Genomic DNA, 24251 nt, shown 5'->3' on the forward strand with positions numbered 1-24251 from the left:
CACAATAGACTGCGCACTGCATCTTATAAGTTGCAACTAAACTAACTTATTAAGAGTACACAACTTGGACCTTTTTACTACTCGTATATGAAAAAGGCTAAAATCGTATTTTTTTATGAGTCTCATGGAATTTATAGTTCCCTAATTATCATCATCCACTTCCAATAGAAAACTGAGTATAGAATCTTTATGGAACAAAATCAAGCAAGACATATTATTTTTTCATTATTATTAATACTACAACTATAATGAGGGGATGAAAATAACAAAACTAATTAACTCACAAACAACATTCTTTTTCTCTTGCGTTTTTGTCTATAGTGACATCTTTCAATTTAATTTTCAACGTACTATACAGGCAGTTAAACTCACAATCTCTGAAAATCAGTTTTTCTAGATCATATTCCGATTTATAAAACAAATTTAAAAAGAAAACTTCTCTCTTCTTTTTAAGTTCCATAATAAATGTATCCCCAAATCCAACAGGTCGCTTTTCATAAAGCTCCATACCATTCAATATAGAAGCGATGGTAGTATCATGGGATGCCATCATTAAGAATTTTGGCGTTGTTTTCGCTAACGTTGGGTTAGTAAATTTGTCTAAATAATTGAAAATATGATCATAAAATGTTCCAACTTTCAACCTCGCAGTCGTCGGTGTTGCTGTTGCAATCGAATATTTTATTCCTGAAAATAAAGCTATTTCTAACATTCTAATAATAAGTGTAGGTATGAAAAAAAATATTGTAAAGTACTGTTACCATTAAATTTACTAATGATTAACATAAGTTCGATTCTACTGATGTAGCAGATTATTGTATTGATGACTACCAATTTCAATTCCATTTTTAAATTCAAGAGGAATTGCAAAAATAGAAATAATGTTTGTTTAGTTGTTCATAGAGAAGTGCATATTGTTTGATTTATGCAACAAATCGATTCACGAGTTGTCTGCTAGTCACAATCAGAAAATTATCCACATTAATAGTTCCTTTGTTCCAAGAACACATATTTTTCCCTGAGAAAAAAAAGTACATCTACTAATTCATTATAAATTCACATGATTCGCGACACCAAAAATTTATACTGAAGTTATGCGGAAAATGTTTTTCTTGTGTATTCAAGAAGTTTTATTTGCAAAATTTAGAGACGATACGTAGGAGGAAGATAATGATAATTAATACAGGTTTGATAATAGCACAGTGAGTAACACATACAAGAACATAAAGAAGAAATAGTTTCAAAAACTCCCACACGACTGGATATTAAAGCAGAAGTAGAATACTTATAAGTAAAAAGCTAGGAATAATGTACATAACAAATGTTACAACACTGAGACCAAAAGGGTTGAAAGGCTGGATGATAACCAACCAAATATGTCATTTTGAAAATGGGCCTCTGTGAAGGCAATACAATGAATTGAGAAAAACAAATACAAAGCTATTGGCTGATTCTCGATGATTTTTTGATACAGTATACTTGAAAAAACAAATATACAAAATTTTACTTTGATAAAACTTACCTGCAATTTCGTCAAGAGCTGAATGGTTAATTTTCAACACCCATTCAGGAATAAATGATAAATTGTAGTTCTTATAAGCATACATGACACTTCTTAAAGTAGACACAGTTTTGACAGACATATTAGTCCATCCAGAATTATCTTCAATATACCTATATATATTAGAATATTTTTTTTTCATATCTTTATCAATAAGTTCTATAATTTCTTTATTCAATTTGTCATATTTAGCACAAGGTAAGTCCATTATTTTTGTTTCGTATCCGATATGAATTGGAATTGGTTGCCACTTAAGTTGAGTATTCCATAGTTGGAAGTCTATTGGCGGGTACAATCCAGCTAATGTTGCTGAAGCTGACATTAACGCTCTATCTTTTTCTGTAGACTCTACGATAATTTCTCGCGGACTATATATTTTTTGCAAAAAGTTGTTATATCTCTGGCGAAACCATTGACCTAGCTTATATTGGCGTTGAATTCCTTGCTGAAAAATATGTGACAAAATTACAATACAATAAATATAAAAGTATGTCTATGTCGATAAATAATTTTTCATCAAATTCCGGTTATACCGGAAGTGGACCCAAACTACATTATTTTAAACGGAATGCTTTGGTTTTTATTAAATTTTTGTAATCTATACGCAACTTAAGAAACTTTGAGTTGGAGATGTTTCATTTGTTATTGTAAGTGGCTTTTTCAGGATATATCTTTGACTAGATCCGAGACATTAATCACTCAATATGCAGCAACCAAACACTATTCGAATCGAAAAAATTACTGTTTGAAGTTTTTTCATGATTTTTTCTATAATTTTTCGCATATTCATTATGAAAGTTTTTCTCACCTTTGTCAACTCTCCAAAACCCATTGGCCAATAAGTCAAATTGTAATAGTGATCATTTGGAAATGATGTGAGAGGTGCTCGATCTCCATGCCTATAAATCTATAAAGATAAAAAGGAAGAATTATTTGTCAGCTAGTACTATATCTTTGTATTCAAATTTGATATTAACTGTGGTAAAATCTGCTAATGTTTTGCTCTTTATGGTAAATGATACCTTTTAAAACATTTTGGAAACGCCAAAGTGGACTAACTTCAATATATTTTCCGAGCTTTCGAATACTTATGTGATATTTTATCGAACTTTCATTATTCTATCCAAACAACCTACGAACCCAAGAAATTATAGAAAGAGGATATATATATATATATATATATATATATATATATATATATACAAAGTATAAGAAATGAAACTGAAATATACTGCACTGCACAAATGAAGTGGTAGAAGACAATTTTAGCGATATGGAGAATGATTTAAAAATTCTAGAACTTTATATGTTACATAATAAAACCAGTCTAACGTAAATAGTTCGCAATTCAGAGGAAACTTAAACAAACATACTCTACAAAGAAAGAAATGGTTGAAATTTATGGAAATACATTCACTATACAGTATTAAAAATAATTCACTATCACCAAACATAGACTTCTCATTTTCATATCATGAATAATTTCTAGAAGTTTCATTTGTTCCGTATTTGAGTAAAAAACATGTAAACATACAAAAATTTCACATTTCTATTAGTAAAATGTGTGTGTGTGATCAGCAGCTACATAGTACTCATGTATTTGTGAAAATACGGTCCTGTAACAAAATAATTTATTAGCGTACTGCCCATACTTTTGACCACCAAAACAGCATACCCAAGTCAAATATCCTAATCATAATAACCAATTGCTGACGCTACGTAATAGTAAAATTGATACATTGCCTAATGGATTGGGACATACATGATGTAACAAAAATATTGGTAACTTGTGGCACTATTGATGTTTTGTACTAAACAAGAAATGGCAGAATATTTCTGTTCCTTAAAATCGCATTAAAGAGAATTTTTATAACTTCTTCTATCCTAAGAGTTCCTTTGCAAGCCAGTTTTTTCCATAGGCAATCCACATCCACAATTGCTAGATCTTCCAAGAATATTTACTGCCTGAGTTGCCACATTTTATAAGTTTCTCATTCATTATGAAATTCTAGAGTTATTTGGTCACTTTTCTCGTATCCTTTTTACATATTACATTATTTACATTTTATTTACATTTCTTTTAAACATACCATCAATTACTTATACTATTCAACTTTAATTTTTTACTTGTTATCTCTTATGTATGTTTTTTTTGTTAGTTCTCTTCCAATGAAATTTCCGAAGACAAATGTAAGATAAAGCTAGCAGAAATAAAATTTTTTGCAGTATAAACACTAGAAAATCCATAAATTATATCAAGAAGTTTAATAAAAATTGTTTAGAAAAGCAACATAAAGTGATGACTTCATTTTTTACACTTTCTAAACACCTTTACAGTAAAAAGTGTATTCTTCAACCAGTAAGAGGGCACATTAAAAATTCAACGAGTTGACTTTCGCACTATTTTGTTTGAAAACTTAAATGTTTTGTTTTGTTATCTACTTCGCATTTCGCTTACTAGAATGAAACATTCACCTAAAAATAGCATATTTCTATAATGAACTGTTTAAAGTTAATAAGTGTTAAAAAATTATGAATACAAGTGTTGTTTATTTGGATTCTAGTAATATTTCAAACACTCACATATTCATTTAGTCTGCGCTGCTACAAAATGCGCTTTTATTCGTTTTGTATGTATATATACATGTTTCACAGTACGCCTAATCTCAATAGACTGGTTAAATTATAATAGTCTTATCAGACTTACCACAACTACTGCTATTAGCTCTTCTTTGTTATTAATATTGTCTTTCGATGCATAGCTGTAACTATTGGAACAAATCACCAAGAAAATTATTAATACAGCTCCCATATTTCGTGTTACTAAACTAGAATTACTTGTCACGTTTGTTGTCAACGTGCCAAAGATCAAAATAGTTTTTACCAACAAATCACCGGCAGAACAAAAACATTCACAATTAGGTGATTACTAATCACATAACTTTTTATATTAATTTATTTTTCATAAAATTTACAGCGTTAACAACGTAGTTTTACATACGTCAGCGATTCAACAAAGTGAATAAATCTCATTTGTGTATCTGATAACGGTGAATTAGAATATGTTGCGACTTGTTATTTGAATATTTACGGAAATATTTATTATACGATAACAATTTTTCATTTTTTATCGTGACAAAGCTTATAATGGTATTTCATGATTGGTAACATAATAAATACTTTGATGACACTGGACATAAATCTAGGATTGAATGATTTGAAAGTTCGTTTATTAACTACATCTAAATGGTGGAGGTCCATCAACTTACTAATACAGCTTAATATTTCTTCTAGAACAAATAAATAGGATTTTAGGGGATAAAACTGAATACCAAATGTCGACTTATCTAAATACCAATTCCACCTGCTCCATTAATTATTCACTGGGTGTAAAGGCTGGCTCTCGTTATCTGATTAAGAATCGTGAACTTATTAAAATGGAAAAATTTGCATTGTTTGTCCATAATAATCTTCAGTTTTTATAAATATTGCTAAAAAATCTTAGCCAATAAGCAATGAGTTTCATTGTGCTTATAGCTTGATACAAAATCTAAACATAGCATTGTAAAGACTACTACTATCACAATCCATTAGTAACAATCGCTATCGGCCACTATTACTTACCAAAATTACTAAGAACATATATTGTTTATTCCTGCCAAAAACCGTAAGGATAAAATACGAAGTGTCATGGAAACACATCTATTTCAACTAGTATATCTCATACCCTCATGTATTCAGATAGCTTACTAAATACTAAACTGTTAATGGTGATAATGTGGTAACTTCTAAGATGCTTACCAACGGATATGAACGATTTAAAAGTGTAATTGAGATAGTTCCGGATAAGGAATAGTCGGAACGAAAGGAAATATGAAAAAAACTAACACGTTCGTTAAAACATTTGATTGACCATTCTAGAGCATAGTAAAGAACTTGAAACCTAATAAGAGTGTGTACTATGTGCTAATAAACAGATTAACGACTTCCTTTTCCATAATTTTGATGCCACGATGCGCTATTTACTTCCATACATATCTGCCTTACTAATCAAATTTATCAACAAGTGACTTCTGCTGTTTTTCAATAACAAAAATGCTGAAAGCAATACATTCTTGACAATAAAGAGACCACCACGGAACACAAGAAAACCAATTTGAAAGAGGCCTTAAAGTCATAATGTGGATTGTTACATTGCTAGCCACGTGCAGTACTTTGAAGGAGATTAATACAAATTTCATGGTACCTTCTCTTGTTTTCAATAAAATAATTTACCGTATTTTTCACACCTCGTATTGCTTTGAATCCTAACAAAATATTCAGTTGAATTATTTATGGAGTACTTACCCAGTAGAGTTCTTGTATTTGTTAGGAAACATTGGTCATATTTCATCATAGAGTTGCGTTGCGTACATGGACACGGTCAATAACTTGACCACTATAACATACTGGAGTCTTAGAAAAAACAAAGATTATCCATATGTACCTAGACATACATTACAACAATTCGAGAGTTTTTAATAGTTTTGATTGTTGTTTCATTCATACGAAAAGATTTTCCTGTCGAAAATTCTAATTAAAGGCAGAGGCTATATGGCTAATATCGAAATTAACAGTTTAATATTTAAGTATATAAAAAACAGTATACCAATTTATGATAAGGTCTACCGTTGAAAAAATAAACATATTCTTATTAATATTTCTTAAATATCGGCATATTAATGAGTAGTTTTTTCCATAGTTGAGGAAAATTTAACTCTCAAAAACCTTTCAAAAACGTTCTCAATTAAAAATTAAATAACAGTCAAGGTTTATTACATTTTCATTCGGATGGTAATAAAATTAGAGAATTGTTTATCATTTTCACAGTTATTTTGATAATATTGTAAACGTCAACCAAGAGAACTTATTAAAAATATCCGACTGCGTTTGGAAATTTATTATTCAGTTCAAAATTTATATGAGAGGAACTAAAAAAACAATTGAATAAAACACTACACAATAGTTTCGACGATTATTGAAAGAATAATGTTGGTTGTTTAATTTATATAGTGGCACATGCCATTCAATAAAATGTAATTGAAAGTATTTAAAATATACTCAAATCTCCTCCAATTTGATAATTTTGTTGCATCATTAATGTAGGTTTGTTGCAGTACCGAAAATTACTACTTCGGCCTTATAATAAGTAATTACAATTTGGAATAAATGGAAAAATCAAATTATTCATGAAAAAGAATAAATAAAACAATCTTTTCATTAACTTATAGAGTAAAACTAACTTGGCCCCATGTCAATATCTGAAATCACTGTTTATCTATTTAAAAAGATTTTCTATAAAGGCCTAGAAATGTTTATGGACATTCTATAGTCTATAGTTGGAATACTAGTGCTATTTGTCTCTATATAAAAACAGTTTGATCAGGCTCCGAACAAATAAAAAATAAATATTTATTACTCTGTATTTAAATAACGTACACATATTTCAAGAAAAAAAACAGGTTTCCTAAGAAATTAAATGAGAGACAAAACTGAGAACTGTACATTTGAAGGTTGGTCTTCGGTTCTGGTGAAAATATAAAAACGGACACATGAGGTAAAGAAGTAATAGATTCCAAGCCCTAAAATACGATGACATATATTGCAGACTTTTGGAATTCATTCATTTTGGAATTTTTAGCATAAAAGTTTAGAAATGCCATGTGACCTTCCTGTTTGACGAGGTTTGGAATGAGAATTAGAAATTAGGATTGAAATTTATCATTATTAGTAGATGAGGCAACTCCTTTTAGCTTTCCTATATTGAAGATTATTGTTTGCAATTCTTCAATTAAATTATATGAATGAATGAAAAATCACACTCTTCGCTTCGTAAATAATATTCGCAATTCTCTATCCAATGAGTTAAATTTAAAAGTCACTATTTTTTGTCATTAAATATTAATTAATGAGAAGATTGTTATGTCATATTTTTAACATTTAAAGTACGTATATTATCGGTGTTTCTATTTTCTCAAAACTTTTTGCCGCATATACTAGCACAGATAAAGATAAACTTGACGTCCTTCTGTGAATAGCTGAAAAAATTTTATAAAAAATACTGGTATTCCAATTTTCGGAACTTCTAATAAAGAATAATTAATAGCAAATAATATATTTCCATATTATTTCCAACTTTAGTAACAAAAGAGGAAATCTTCTCTTTCTTTGTTTAATACAGTAGAGCACACAAATGTAAATAAATTATTTGATTTAATAAACATTAGAAGCACAAAATGTCAAATCAAAAATGTTCTCAATAATTATAATTATCCATTCTTCAACATCTTTGTTAGAGGAATTATAGCGTGTTGTGAAAAAGGTACATCCAAGAGCACGGTATGAAGTTCCTACGATATAAAATCACGTAGGAACTCTATACCTCGCTAGTGGTCTACCAAGTAAAATATCCAGTAAGGTTCCTGATGATCTGAAAGAGCACAAATACCTGCAATGAATGAATCGAATGATTAGTTGTGATTTATTTCTAAACTATATTGTTCAGAGCAGGACAATCGACAAAAAGATTTGCTAGAAATATTTTTTTCCATAGTTCTAAATTAGAAAAGCAATTTATTGGTTGATATAATATTAGTTAATAATTCGTTTTACAATTATTACAATTATTTTTAATACGTAAAAACTGACTATTAGAATAGCAAATCGGGGTTTCTGAAAACTCATGTTTCAAGAATTCAATACCAATTATCGTTAGTATCACTTACCTTTTTATATATAAGTATTCCATACATACTTATCACTTCCAATAGTTAGTTCTTTTTTATCACTATGAAACTAAATCTTCCGTTGCTCAGAAGAGTCCAGGAAATTATTGTGTGAGCTTCTTCGGTTTTATAGAGATTACAATTAAGGAACATAATAAAGCTCGAAATTATCAAGATTAGAGCTTTTTGATCGACAATGTGAATCTACAATTGAAGTTATCACTTGCGCGAATATTTAACTTACGGTCAGATGGAACCAGATTATCCACATTTTTCAGTATCTCATCTAAGTTCTTTGTGAAAGTTAAAACAATTCGTAGCTCACAACACACTTTTCGGCTTAAACAAAAAAAATACGAATGAACGGAAAACCTCAGCTCAACCGACCACCTCACAGGAGCGAGAAATACTGAATTCGAAAAGGACTAACAGCTATCGGTCGCGTGCGAGTAGCGCATGCGTGCTTCTTCAGTTACAGCACCAGTCTCGTTATTCTAGAGCCACATCTTGTAGGTTAACGTCGTTTCGTCATAAGTAAATTTTAAATTTTTACGGAAAAACCTGCCGTTCCTAAAGTTCCCTCATTAAGTATAAAATTATTCTGTCCTTTTTTACTCAAGCTGCCGATAGATGGCAATATTATCAATTATGATATCTCAAATGTCATACCAATACTATGGTCGACGAAATCTCACATTATCAGATCTTTCTATAAAGTAGAATATTGTGAATTATTCAATCTAAATCCAAGTAGAATAATTATTGTTGTCTTTGAACCACTACCAATAAACCTACGAAAAAGTATTTCCTAGTACTAATTTCTAGAAATCGGTGCAGTGGTTGTTTTGTGCAAAGGATAATTCTTGTTCCTGATTTCCAAGTACTTAGGGCTAAATTGTCACTATTCATTAAAAACATTTCTCTATAATAAAATAATTATAAAAAATTGTTGAATACAATAGACAAATTTAGTTTTATATAAAATATAGTTTTGACTATAAAAACATGGAATTTCTAATTTATTCTGAAATACGGTTTGCATTTTTAAGAAAATTAAAACAGATATCAAAACTCACATATTTAATAATAATTGGATATCATTATTGCACGCTAGATAAACATCAAAATTCTCGTTACTATTTTTTTTCTAGTAATTTGAAAGCTACAGAAGATCAAGTTTCTAACAATGCTCGCGTTTCTATACTATAATTATATAATTTATTTTATAACCCGCACTCCCATTTCATCAACTCTTATACTTAACGTAATTAACCAGTTTAATCGCCTATGTAGACAATGAAGAAAAAGACGAGCCTGCTATATAAATTTCGATGCAACGGAAAGTTAAAAGTTATTAATAATTTGTATGGTTTATCAGAAATAAACGATCGCTGTAATTTCAAAAGATAAGCAATTAGTTGTTTACTGAAGGTATTCAAGATTTATCACTGTTTCTCTCCTCTTTTTCTTATCCGATATCAGAAAATCTTGCCAATAGGAATATATATATTTACAATCAATAATTTGTTGTGAATTGATTTCGATTAGCGGTAAAATAATAAAATTAATTATCTATTTTTTGAAAATTATATTTCTATTGTAAGATTTTTAATTAAAATAAAATATTTCACAGGAAATAAAAGTATCTTTAAATGTGTCTGGTTGTAGGATACATAGTATGGAAATATACAATTTTGAAAGTATATTGACTGTATTGATATTATTTTTTTTCTACTATAATTATATTGCAACATCAAGGATGTAACTTAACTTTCAATAAATTTACTTGTTAGGACAAGTCAAGTCTTTAGTATTAATATTCTCACTGAATATCAACTTCCAAAGAGGGTCGCGATATCATTTCTTAAATGGTTCGAAAAGACGTGGATTGTCTGTTAAATAGAAGAAAGCTTTTTTCAAAAGACTAAAAATACCGGTACATCGTGTTTGTTACGGCATTGCCTTGTATCGATTGAATCGATTTATAAATTATTGATGCTATTTAATACATGTTTATTGATAAGAACAATAATTCTTTCGTTCGAAATATATACTGAGAAAATCAAAAAGCACGAAAATTGAGAACATGTCATAAATAATAACGTAGGGATTGACGACTTCATATTGCTATTACTACTTAATACGTTACAGCTGTTTATGAAAATAACGTTCGAAATGAATGTTAGTTAGTTATCTTCAAATTCTTAATTTACAGAATTGTGTGTTTTATGGAAATAGGGAGATAGGTATATATAACATAATTGCATCCAGAACGCAATCAGCGCAAGTTATTCTTTACTTAGTTCTTCATATTCTAATGATTCTATGCAACATTTCAGTATTTGAATTTCATTCAATACGTCGCAAATTTAGGCTAACTCTTAGATTTCATCGAGTACATAGTACTAGTACATACTGCTCTAAGGAATAAATTCAATTATTAAAAAACAGTACACAAGAAATTAGAATAATAAACAAACTTGAGAACAAAAAAGAAAGGCGGAATTTCCAAGCTAAAAAGACAATCATAGAAAATTAAAGATCGATTAGAGAAGCAGCCAGGTGATATTCTGCATTAAGTGTAGAAGCCCGGGTGTTGTCAAAATACTCCGAAAAATAAAACGTGATTACATCGAAGACCTATATGTTGAAAAAACCTGTACCCAAATCACAAATAGTGAATTGGGAAACGAAGAAATACCAGTGACGGAATCTACATTATCAAAAGATTTGAAGGACTGTAAAAGATGATACTGAATGGAGGAGAAAAGGAAAAGAGGAAGCTCTATCAACAAGCAGAAGCATAGTATAAACTAATGTAAACATGGGCGAAATCGCATCATCGAGACTCATTTTCTTCGGATCCTAAGACCGCGACTGCGGCGACTAATTAAGAGAAGCTTTCTGTGATACCACAAATACATTTTTAAATATGTGACATTTTTTTTCGGACACTAAAGTCATCAAATCAATTAGTATTTGTGGTAAAGTATGAAGGCATCGCGTTCAAAAAGGCCTTGTGAAACCCCTGTGAGTGCTATGCTATAGACGAGGGCAACTATTCAGTTATAGAATATAAAATTATTTTCAGGAAAAATCGTAGAAATTTAAAGTGAGAAATTCAAGTGTTCCAATCATGATCACAAAATGAGAAAATGCTTAAAATTATAAAGTATGTAAAATTAATACTTACTCACAAGTCGTACAACAAATAGAACCAATACTAATTACTTTGAAGGTTATAATCTAATAGTTTTATTTCTTTGTATACTCCTACTTTTGCTTCACCTTGTATGTTAGATAAATACGAAATGCCGCAATTTTACACCCACGTTAACCTAATGATTGTTGCATTATTATTGTTCCCATCATTTTCTATTTCATAATATCTTCAGTGATAAATTGTTGTTGGAGCTCCTACACGGGATAACTCGCCCATACTTTGATACTTTTGATAAATCATCTATAATTACTAATTGCGACTATATCAATTAAGGACACGTAATATTCATGTCCTGTTAGTATTTCACAAATCACTGTTATTATGAAATAAGAATTGTTGTTAAGGTCTTTGAGAACTAGCATTTTAAATGTACATAATAACCATTTTTCCTGTGTAAGATTATTAAAAAGTTTCACCCCATTCTAATTACCAAAATGTAATATAGCATTTTATCATACTCAAGAAAACTAGGAGCTGTAATTTTACACGTAATCAATCTAGAAATCAATTATCCAGTTTTAGTTTGTCGATTCAATACTAAAATTTAAATATGATTAATGGGGAGAATGTTATTATAAATTAAAATAGAAAGAATAGTAATATTGTGCAAAGTAGCAATTTATTCGTAGGTTACTCTTATGTTCACTCCTGTTTTTGGTTTTCTTTTGATGTAAAATATATGGATTATACAGATGAGCTGCATCAACAGTAAATTCACGACAATATATAGATATAGAATTGAAACCAGTGTATCACTATATTTACTTCGTTAGAAGACTAAGCATAGTAAATCTAACGATTATAGTAACAAAAGTTGTAACGAGAGTAGAGAAGATGAAGATCAGCTAGAAGAAGAGCCAGGGATAGATTCTAAAAGCGTTCTGGAATGTCTGCTTCAAGAAAAACAAGTAGATGACGGATTTGTGTATTTTATGGCATGTTAAGAAAATTTACACAAACAAAAATATATTTTCTTATTTCAAAAAGCGTTCATCGAGCCACGGGAGAGCAAAAGAAAATGTCTACTAACTTGGCAGCGCTTAATCCGTGATTGAAATGGATATATTTTAGAGAAAACTCAGTTCCAGTGCCTGAGAGTCGTCCAACAGTATTTGTAAAATAACTACCACAAACCTATTCAACCTTTATGGAAAAGCATTTTGTACAACTTGTGCATATGACTTAAATATTGTATTTACTGTACAAGTATCTTTAATAAAGAATAGTGAAGTCGTAAATTTTGCAATTGCTTAGTTTCCTTGGTTAAAGAGTATCGGCATATGAATATCTAGGCACAATTATTAGTGAAAACGGAAAATTCAACTAAAATTAACAAACTCAACCGATAAACAACAAACACACAGTTGCTATATACGTATAATTAGAATAATGGAGGAAGAAACAGGGAAACACCAAGAAGATAATACACTGATATGATAGAAAATAAAATGAAATGCGGGAGGATATTAATAGGAATTTGTAGCTGTTCATTTTGAACTCTCCATTTTTATCAAGGGTAAGCCGTCCGATTCCAAGCCCTTTATTACTAAAAACAAGTGTTAATGTATTATTTTGGAAATGGTTCTGTTTTTATTATTTAAACCTATAGGAAAAATTCGGAATACTTCGGCTAATATTCCCTCATAACTTACGTTACTCACCACATCTCTGTATCTCAACAGTTCTGGAAGTGATCTAATTTATATTTTATGTTCTGATTATTACATGAGGCAAATGAAAAGTTAAAAGGTACTTTATGTGTACACTGTAACTGAAATTAAAAGTTAACGATCTATTAGTCACTTGTCCAAAATGTCTTCCAGCGTTTAACGGTTTCATTCAATCGACCCAACAACTTTATAAAATTAATTTTATGTATCGGGAAATTAGTTATACGGATGACTTATTTAATTTTATATAAACAATGTATTCATTGTTGATACTTCAACATTCTATTTTTAGAAACTTCAAGGTAATTTGCGGTGTTTTGTGCGATTTAGAGAAAAAAAAACTTTGTCGATAATACACTTAGTCACCTTCCATTACTCGTTTATTGCTGCATACATTTTGTCAGGACAGTCATATATTTGAACATTTCATGTGTCATATTTTATAAACGTTTGTTGAGCTTGAGCATTGCGGCAATGAATAAATAATTATTACAAATTATCATTGCAATAGAAGTGATTCATCTCCGCAATGATTAATATATAAAATATTCCAATTGAAAACTTATAAAACTGAAGTTTAGGTATCTCTGAAAAATATATTTGATATGACATATCTATTACTAAAAGATTCTTAACAATGATTTCCTATGGAAATGAATTTTATGTAATAAATCTATTAGCAATGGTTTCGAGGTAATTATATTTCCCAGAATGGGTCTCATATTACTGCAGCTGTCTTGATAACTTGGCCTCGTAACTCTCTTTTTATTTCAATTCTAAATTAAGTATAGTTTATTTATAACCATTGAGACATAGGCTAATTGCAGGTTCTTAGGACTAAATGAAACCAAATAGTTGTCAATAATTTATATTGCTATGCTATATAAGTTGAAGTGCGTTAACGAAAAGTGTGTTAAATGATTCTTTTGGTAAGGGCAATTCTTTGTCATTGATTTTTTTTTCAGATTATAGTTTTTTTCCAATGGTCTCATAACAATCATTTTATGGTTTCTGTATAAAAAGAAGTACATTTTTGCAGTTTATATTTTTGTTTATGCATTATTACATCAAGAAATTTTTTGTTTGTCCTGTCTCATCACAAGAAAATTTTGGCTGTCGTACGCTAGAAGGTATACTTGTTACATCCAAACGGATGATAAGCAAATCAAAATTTCTTATTCGCCTAGCCGTAGTGCAAGCCTGGATGGTCCGTCTAAACAAATCATTTTTAATAAGGAACATGAAAATTGTGTTCGAGTATAAGAAATCTTGTATTCTTTGCCAACTCGCAGCAACAACAAATCTTTAAAAAACTGATTTACTTAGGTAATTCATATTTAAAGCTGAGCGTAGTGCTCTGCATATAATTTAGAACCACTTAATATAAGGTATGATGCTGTTACTCATCCCTCATTCATCCAATAGGAAAGTTTTTTTAGAGGGAATATGATACGCAGATATCACAACGCTGCTGATAAGTTCCTGGTTTAACAAACAAAGGAGGCCACTAAATACCAACCTTCATGAGGTATCAAAGAATGTTTGTCCAACATATATTATGGTTTAGTTTTATTTATTTAAAAAATACGTACACATCTATAAAGATAAAATGGGCAAAGTCAATAAAATCCATTTATCTCTTAAATATAATTTACTGTTAAAGCATAGGGGCATTAAATAAACCATATAAGAACGTATCAGTTATTGTGAAGTCAAAATATAAGCTGAAGAGTATGCTTTTCTGATAATAATAATATTTTTCTAGTTATCAATACTATATAATTTTATTTTAAAATTTCGGAATGTATCGCATCAATTTCAGGAATAATACTATTAATTACAATGTGGTACTTACAATAATCCCAATATGATTAACATAAAAAAATAACAAACACTTCAAAATCACGAATTACAAATTTCAGTTGATAGAATCCATATAAAAACAGACTAAACTACTGGAAACTAAATACTACACTTACTAGCTTACATAAACATACTCCAACATGTTGTACTTTGTAAGAAAATGATAAATATGTCTTTTGGTAGAGGGAGGAACGTTATATTTGCTAAGCGTGTTATTTTGGAACGATATTAACGACTTGATGATGGTCGGTAAAAAACAGTTAAAGGAAATGACTATCGCGTCCTTAAATTGAAAGCGTACCAAACTTCCTATATACGTACATATATAGTGTGTATGCACTGAATATGAATATGAACCTTATATTGACAATGGAAACATCATTACAGTACTTTTGACTAGTTTCAGAAGTTTAAAGCACTCGTGACAGCAAAGAAAATAGGTGAAATTGAAGGGTGAGATACAAATAATGATTTTACCAAGGCAAAGAGCTTGTTAAAACCATAAAATACTTTGCGGTTATATTTCGATTATCAATGCTTTCTTTTTGTATGATTACTTTATAAATAGAGTAACCATTTCAGACATCATTTATGGGACACTCTATATATTTATCAACTATTTCACAGCTTTGCGGGAATGTAATAATAATTAATGAAGGTGTCTTTTAAGTCAAATAAGTAATGATTAGTCAGCACCATATTTTTTGTAACGAAAGATATAAACCAATAATTAGAACACCAAACTTTACTATAAATAAAACTCGAGAACTTTGTCAATAGTATGTTTTGGCGAAAATATTTAACAGACAATATAATTGCTGTAACCGTAAGTATATCAAAGTGAATAACGCAATTTGTAGTTGTTTTTGAAAAATGGTAAAAATCATCGATACGTAAAATTAAATAAAATTTGTATCCACCGTTACACGCCATACTCAGTAAACAGACGACGAAACCAACCATAAGGATGGATGTTTTGTTTATCATCGAACTTAACAAAAATAAAGAAATACGGCTCCAAATGAGGAAATAAGGAGATTTATCACAAATATTCCGATGTACGATGACAAAATTGAGCGAAGTACACTTCGAATTGCTGCCACAGCCCCCCTATCTTCCATATTTAGCCACCAGCGTCGTAAATCTGAAGCAATGATTCTTTGAAAAATTTTGAGTCGAAGAAGAACCATTATTTACCAAAGGTGGCACAATATGAAATAGAATTCGACCAACGAAATTTTGAACAATGTACGTATCGTAAAAACAGCCCCCCTCTTGCAATTAAGGAGTAAAGTAAAGCATATTTTCAATTAAGTTTACGAATAAACTGCTTCGTAAGGATAGTAAATTAAATAACATAAAAAACAGTGCACCTTTCTCTCCAATCCCTTTGGTTACAAATTTACCTGTAATATAATTACTATACATAGGCGTAATATGTAAGTTGAATGCGTTTTTTAAAGCTTAGTCAAACATTGGCAGATGTTTTCAAAGGGTTGTTTCTTAATTACTACTAATTTTTAACAGGATATGAAAACATTTATAGGTAATTCATATTATTTTTTCTTATGCCGAAATTACTGCTGACGAGTTTCATATACGTTCAATTTTTCACTCAATTAAATGCAGCCTTTGATTTAATCTGATTTTATTATAGATTATCAATTAATTAACCGTTATAAATATTGAAAAAAGTAATTTTGGATTTATATTTAAATAAGCTACATCATTGAGTTAGGTTAAGAAATATTTAATATTATTCTTTTCAATTTCCCGCATTTCCATTGTAGCCGATGATACTAGTTTCCAAATCAGTATCAGAAATATTCATCCAGACATTGGGATCAACAAATAATGAAAAACATTTCAACATTAACTTAAATTCTATTCTGAACATTTTCTATAAGTATGAAACCCAATAGTCTTCATAAGTCATAAGTTCTCGAATATGTGAATCAAACAAGGCGACACCGGAGCAACTATATTCAAGAGGACCTTGATATAATACAATTATAATATATAATCATTAAATTTATTATCTGTCAACATAAATCAATGGACTGAGCTGCCCTTATTATTCTAAACAATAACCAAAGTGGTGTTAAGAGGATGGAACAGATTCCTGTATGAACAAATTAATTACCCGTTAATTTGGTTTCAAGTATAGATTCATTTTTACAAAAATTTCTTGTTTAGAATTTGAATATGAAGGAATATTCCACGTATGTTTTCCAAAAATATTCCCATTTTGGCATAATCTGTTCACTAACATTACTTTTTTCATGAGAAATTGATGATACGAATATTTGCAATCTTTGTTTTCGAATGAATCCACAATTTAAGGAACTGAAAATTTGAATGGGTAGAATTCTGACGACTTAATTTTTCGTCTGATCTTTTAAAAATTCTTCATAACTCATCGCCTTCTTTTTAAACTTCCATGATTAACTATTTAGTAAAGAACAAAAATTTATACCGAAAACTTGTTTGTTGTGATTATTAATATAGAAAAATCCAATTTTATTCTATTTTTTTCTTCAATTTCGCCTTTAATACCTGACACTTTCCTACTGAAATAAGTAATAGTAATGAATAAAAAACTAACTACTCAGAGAACGGAAAGAGGAAAATAGAGAATATGTGAACATACTAAATGTACAAAGTATCAACTATTTGATATAAATATTTTTCTATAAATCATTTTCATTTTTCTTTTTCATGTTTTTGATACTAACATTGTTTTGATTTTGAGTTTCTTTCGATTGAAAATTAGAATTTAAAACATGTAAGAAATTGACGTTTCAACCTATTTCAGTCTTTATCAAAATATTTTTTCTGTTATTCCTCGTAAAATAAATAGTAAGGACTCATTCTTATTATCAGTGTAAAAAATCTCATACTAACTAGACAGATTCTTAATTGGAATAGATAAGTATATAAGAAATTAAGGTGTCGTTCGTTATAAAATATTAATTCCATTATACTTAGTTACGTCCATCTCATGTCTTACAACGTTGCTGCCTTTCAAACAATCAATCTCCCTGCGAAGACTAAAACACAATTTACCAAGGATTAGTACTCTTCGGGGGACTCTTGTAATGTATGCACGGCGCTTCATCGACATCCAGCGGGGTGCTATCAGGACCGTATCGGTAGTAACTTAATTATAGTTCCACGGAATAAACAATAAATATAATATTATAATGTTCATTTAATAAAGATTTGGAAATATTATGGATATCTCTAAAAGGTAAGGAGAGAAGTATTTGTTGATAATGAGCAAGTTATTTATTACATTTTGTGATCTTGTGGAAAGGAAAAAGGAATGAGAAACTAAAATTTATTCATGTTATGAAGATTTACAAATAAGAAAAGGACAGAAAAAAGTTGGAAGATATTAAATCAGGAGATTAGATTGAGGAAGTCGAAAAATCGCTATTTTTTTTGATTTAATGCGATATTGTCTAGAAGACTGAACACTTTTCATTTGAGTTTGATGTAAGAAAAATTTAGATAACATTTTCAATTATTTTTCAACATCTTAATTTGAGTTTAAAGAATTTGAATGGTCAATTGCATCTTTTCCGTATGGTTGGAACAGATTTTATCGTCGACATAAAATAGGTTATTTATTCAAATACCAAGATCATGGTATACACATTCCAAACAGTTTCTTTTAATCCGTCTCTGTCGCTACGAGTGCTATTAGGGGGGCCAAAAGTAAACGATGTATGAATTTTGTCGACAACACGCTTTATGCTAACATGTCAACGAATTAATGAGTATAGATTGTAGATAAAGTAAAAGGATAACAGACATGTTTAATCTCGCATCCAAAGGTTACGTTTTATTGTAAAACTCAAAATGTTCGTGTAAGAATATTGGCGCTATTCTTTGAAGAAAACGTATTGTCGTGTTAATTAAACCAGTAGTATTATCAACATTATTAACGTCGTTATCGAATTGACAATTTCGTCTAGTTGTAACTAGCACTAATAATTCGAAATTAGTGAAGACTGTAGACTATATGTATAAAGGTTAATTGGCATCTAAGTGTTCTGGTTGTGAAATCAAAAGAGCTTTATATCCATTAACTTACTGAACTTATAATTACGAAATAAATTTTGAATCGTTTCCGAGCTTTCGAATACTCATGTATTCATCGAATTGGAATCAATTTATCACACCGCAATTTTCAACTAAGTGAAGTTTATGAGTATACCTTTTAGATCCTTAGATAATGGTAGAGTTATGGTATCTGTATTTTGATCAACGTCTACTTGAAATAATATAAAAACAATATTTAATGAATAGAAATTGTATTACAAGGAAAGAAAAGTACTATATCGCGAGTGTTTGCTAGCAATTCTACTTTTCAAATTAGGTTTGGCTTACACCAAATCCTAGATTGAGTACAAGTGTGTTTTGTTTGTTCATAGACAAAAATGTTCTCGCTGAATAAACGTAAGGGTATCTTGAGGGAGACTATGATGTATAGTATCAAATTGGAACGAGAAAGTTGTATTATTTGTTATCAAATAAATGGAAAAACATCTATTCCTAACGTTTCCTATAGATGCGATACATACAATGTGATAAATAATAAAAAAATCAACATAAAAAACAAAAAATGTTGCTAGAGTTAATCCTCAGCAGTCTTTTGATTCTATGAACAGAGAAACTTGTAGCGTCGTCATTACCAAGACAAATAAAGTAATGGAAGATATGCTGACGGAAGTTATAGAACAAGATAGAAAGATGGGAAAGAATAAATGTAGGAAAAACAAAAATATCAAGATTAGAAAATAAAAACATGGCTGAAAAGATCAAAATAGAATCAAGAGAAGAGTTCACACACCTCAGTGTTATAAACACTCCAATAAGAGAAAGAAAGCAGGAGATAGAGTAAAAAATATTAAACGAAAACATAACATTTAACTTAGAAGCGTTTAATTAGAAGGAAGACTATAAAACTTTATAGTTTATATATATAAAATTCTAAAAGAAAAAATAAAATGTACCGTGTGTTTAATCTTTCTAATTAAATCACTACTTCTAATTTCTTCCCTTTTGATCTAAAAAAGGGTATCAACATCAACCTTAGAAAAAAATGTAATTTAATTTTCAATTACACCACGATTAAACGTTTAGTTGTTCCCAAATAGGAGGTAATTTTCTTGATAATACCTTGTTCTATAACCTAGGGGGATGAAATCGAATACTAGAGGGTTAAAATTGCAATCAAAATGGAAGCCAGTCGCAGTGTAGCAATGTCGCGCGTGGGAGGAACATGCATGTGATGAAGAGGGGAACAGAGTTGCACCTAATTGACAACATATCCCCCTCGATACGGCTTACTGGATTTGGGATGACGTCAGCCATCCATCATGGCCCCTAACATCTAAGCCACACATCGATATTCAGACATTGCCGATTAGTAGTCCACGAATTAAATATTATTTAGATAAACAGTTTGGGGAAAATTTGCACGATAAGACATACTAATATGTGCACACATATTGCGATTCGAAATTTCAAAAATATGAGTAAATTAATTTGATTGATTGATTCTATTAACAGAACTAATTATTCAAATATTTACGTTGTGCCGTCATGGCATGTTATAGATGTGCTATTGTATGTTTATATTTAAATTATTCATCTGTAGTGTCATTTAATATATTCGTGCAGCAGAACTTCCCTAATCAAACGCCATTGCATGAGAAAATTCTCTTGAAATGTCGAGTTTTATTTGTAAGGTCATAATTATTATGTTTTTAGTGATTAGGGAGACAACCTCATGGAGATAATATGAATTTTTTTAACGAACGAAACCTCCAATCACGAGTTTATAATCGATGAAAAAAGGGTGAGAACTAATCAACTTCTAGCCAATTATGTTAACCCCTAATAACAGTTAACTATGAGTTAATTATGAAAGAATTATTAACCCTTCGAGTGTTTGGTATTGATTACTCAGCAACTAGATAGACAAGACCTACCAATTACTAATTTACAAGTAGGAATTAAAATTTGCTTGTTATTGTATTATACGTCTTCATAATATTTATTCCAACTTTTAATTTCGTATGGTAGAATAAAACTTTTGAAAAAGGTAACTTCCCTTAGTATTTAATTTATTTTATCAGATTGTACTACTGTGCCAAAGATCCTACTGTTTAAAAAATGATCATGATGTTATAGATCATGAAGGTTATAGAAAAAATTCTTGTTTTTTTACAGAACATAAGAATTTTAATGTAAATTTTTCAACCAATTTACTTCTATTCAGTGTAAATTTCAAGAGAACGTTGCATTAAATTATAATAAAGTTGGTAAACTGGATTCATTTGCATTTGCGCCTTAAGCTGATATTATTATAATTTTATAAAATATACACGGAAGACGAAATAGTACAGATTTTTAATTAAATTGCGTTTTGGAGGTCACATAAATCAACAATTCATTAATTTATTTATTTGTCCTTATGCGGGAGGCAAATTCCTATAAAATCCACTATAATCAGATGAGTTTGAGAAGTATGGTTATATCCAGAATTTCGGAAATCCAAAAAAATGCGATCTACCAGATTCAATATCAAATCAAGAAAATTGTTTTTCTGCTGCTTGAACTAGTAATACTTGTTCATTCAAAAACATTGCTGAACAAGGTAAAGTGAAAACAACTAAAGAAATATTTTCTCAGGAGAAAATCTAGCAAGTGAAATTTAGTGATAAAAATCACTTTCTTTCAACTACGAGTGATTGTTTTCCGACAAGACGGTTGGTCTGCACAATTTTTTTTTAAAAACGCTTTCAATAATAGTTATTTTTTAACATGGTGCGACTAAATGGTTCAGAACACCACATGTATTTCCAAATTATACAACATTTCTAGCATTCTAGCTTAGAGGATACTTTCTCTTTATAATTGATTTGGTTATTGTTCAACTGAAACAGATGAATTAGTTGTGTTTACTATAATGTCATTTTTTGCTTATTCGGATAAATCCAGTAAAAATTTAATCTATTAATATTTAGAATTGATGATCATACCAAAATTTCACAGCTTGGAACTTATATCCAAACCAGAATGAGAGAATTATGACCTTTGTAACGTACATATCATCCAACATAAGAAAATAAACTGTTTGATGCGCGTTTCCATAACCAAGTTATCTTCAAAGATTGAAGGTTCAGAATGAATGTATCAGTAAACAAAGATAAACCAAAGCTCTATAAAAATAACAATGACACAAAGAAGGAGGCATTAAGATAATTAGAAACAAAATGAGTTGAAACATTCCCAAACTTACGTTTGTCTTATATAGTTTTCCGAGATATTAAGGGAAGTAGGAGAACTAAGTAAATTCTCTGAACTAATTTTACATTTTTACATTTTTAAGAGCGACTAAACAGTTCTCTTTAGCCCTTCATCATATTAATAACGGTTAAGGAAAGTGTTGGCAACATATAAAATAACTCACACATAATGATTTATAGACGCATATCGACCCATAGATCTGAAACAGAAAAAAATGTTATTAGAGATTTCTATAATTACTTTATATCTGAAATGAATAATTCGGAAATATATTTTGCTGTTTATCATTAAAAATTAATAACGTTCAGTAATTACTGCTTATTTTAATTAATTTTAGTATATTTGTTAGGAAATGTTATGCTTTATTGGAAAAATTCATATTCATATCTTATTCGATATCTGCTGATAGATTTGAATTATTTGTTGCAACAACTTTATATGAGGAACTTCTTTTTATACGAAAAATGCAAATAAAAAAGAGTGTGTAAACGTTTTTTGATGTTTACTAATGTGTTAATATCTGTAATGGTTGTTTTATGCCATAATGCCTGTAAATACTAACTTATTTCATTCAAGATCTCATAAATTACTGCAAGCTAACAAAATCAACTACTGAAAACATATTTGAAATACTTGTGATGTTTCTAATACAACGGCGGCATTTCACTACCTGCTATATCCATGTGAGGTACATGAGAATAATTTTACGAGCAAATTGTGCGAAGCTAGAAGTAAATTAAAATGGTACAGATATCTTACCCAATGAGGTGTGACAACACTCCATATATGTTTATTTTGTTTTTTTTTTTAAATCATTGCGTGTTTGCATGCATACCATCACTCCAAGAATCTGGAAATAGTTCTCTAAGGAGCAATCGTTATTGAATTACTCGAGATTTAATTGTAATTGAGATTTGTTGGAATCCATAATAATCAGTTACTCGTCATAAAATTCACATTAAGGAATCTCATATCATTATAGCCATCATATTTGTGAGTTTCTAATTTCTAAAATGTTCTCGAATAATTGATGTTGAAGGCGACGAGATATATTTGCATTGTTTTCTTTCTAAGTAAAGAATTTAATTTTTGTCGTCGAAAATAACTAAAATATTAGTGAATTCTGTATCATGAAAATGTCTAATATAAACAGACTCCGGTGTTTGCAGTGTTAAGTTGCAAAAGTTGCAAAAAAGGCCAAACAAACCTACGTAATGTTGAAATATCTGTATGGTGTTTTAAGTGATGTGATTTGAAAGTTTGAATGAGTCCGTTTAGGACATCTTACGACCTCAAAAACAGATGAAAATATACAAAAAGGAGACAAGCATATTAGGTAACAGATTATTCGATAATGGCAACGCGTTTTACCTCAAGCTGCTTTTTGACTCACGAGTGTTTGGCCGCTAGAAGTCTATCCATATTCACTCTAATCACCAGAATTAGGACCATGGGACTTTTTGTCCTACCCAAATAAAATGTGAAACAAGAGAAACGTTCTAAAATAATTCTTGACATCTTTGTGGTTTTTAATATAAAAATTCATCATATTTTTTGATCACACCTTATAAATGAGACACGTCAAAACTCCATCAGTTCATTTTGCTGTTTTTAGTTACAAAAATCGTTTGAATACACATACAAAGCCTAACAATTTATGTAATCAATAGTGCGTCTCTAATTTCCTAAAATACGAGTACACCCAATGTATTGTGTAAACATTGAAAAAATCATGATACTTATTTGAGATGGTTGAAAGTATTTTGTTCCGCATAGATCGAGAGTGAAAAATTTGTTTAATTATGCATTTTTAAATTAATATCGATTACAGAAGACAATGTAAACAG

The 24251-nt window shown here is 29.7% G+C and overlaps 1 protein-coding gene and 1 long non-coding RNA gene across 4 annotated transcripts in view; both read right to left on the reverse strand.

Moving 5' to 3' along the window:
- Positions 1-214: 214 nt before the first annotated feature.
- LOC130890806 (prostatic acid phosphatase-like) lies at positions 215-4558 on the reverse strand. Of its 2 annotated transcripts, none has more exons than XM_057795138.1 (4): positions 4269-4558; positions 2370-2468; positions 1523-2006; positions 215-687 (listed from the first exon to the last, which is right to left on the reverse strand). In XM_057795138.1, exons 1-4 carry the CDS (start codon positions 4371-4373, stop codon positions 281-283), a joined length of 1095 nt encoding a protein of 364 aa, XP_057651121.1. In that variant the 5' UTR covers positions 4374-4558; the 3' UTR covers positions 215-280. The 2 variants fall into 2 exon arrangements, with proteins under 2 accessions (XP_057651121.1, XP_057651129.1); XM_057795146.1 differs by lacking the exon at positions 4269-4558 and adding an exon at positions 4145-4190.
- Positions 4559-14203: 9645 nt separating this feature from the next.
- LOC130901408 (uncharacterized) overlaps positions 14204-24251 on the reverse strand; it is a 64530-nt gene continuing 54482 nt past the window's right edge. The window contains exon 4 of one of the 2 annotated variants that reach the window (XR_009060279.1): positions 14204-22603. This is a non-coding gene — a long non-coding RNA (uncharacterized LOC130901408). The remainder of the gene's footprint in view (positions 22604-24251) is intronic. The other variant, XR_009060281.1, reaches the window with a different exon arrangement.

This window comes from Diorhabda carinulata, chromosome 1, assembly GCF_026250575.1.
Source record: "Diorhabda carinulata isolate Delta chromosome 1, icDioCari1.1, whole genome shotgun sequence".
NCBI lineage: Eukaryota > Metazoa > Arthropoda > Insecta > Coleoptera > Chrysomelidae > Diorhabda > Diorhabda carinulata.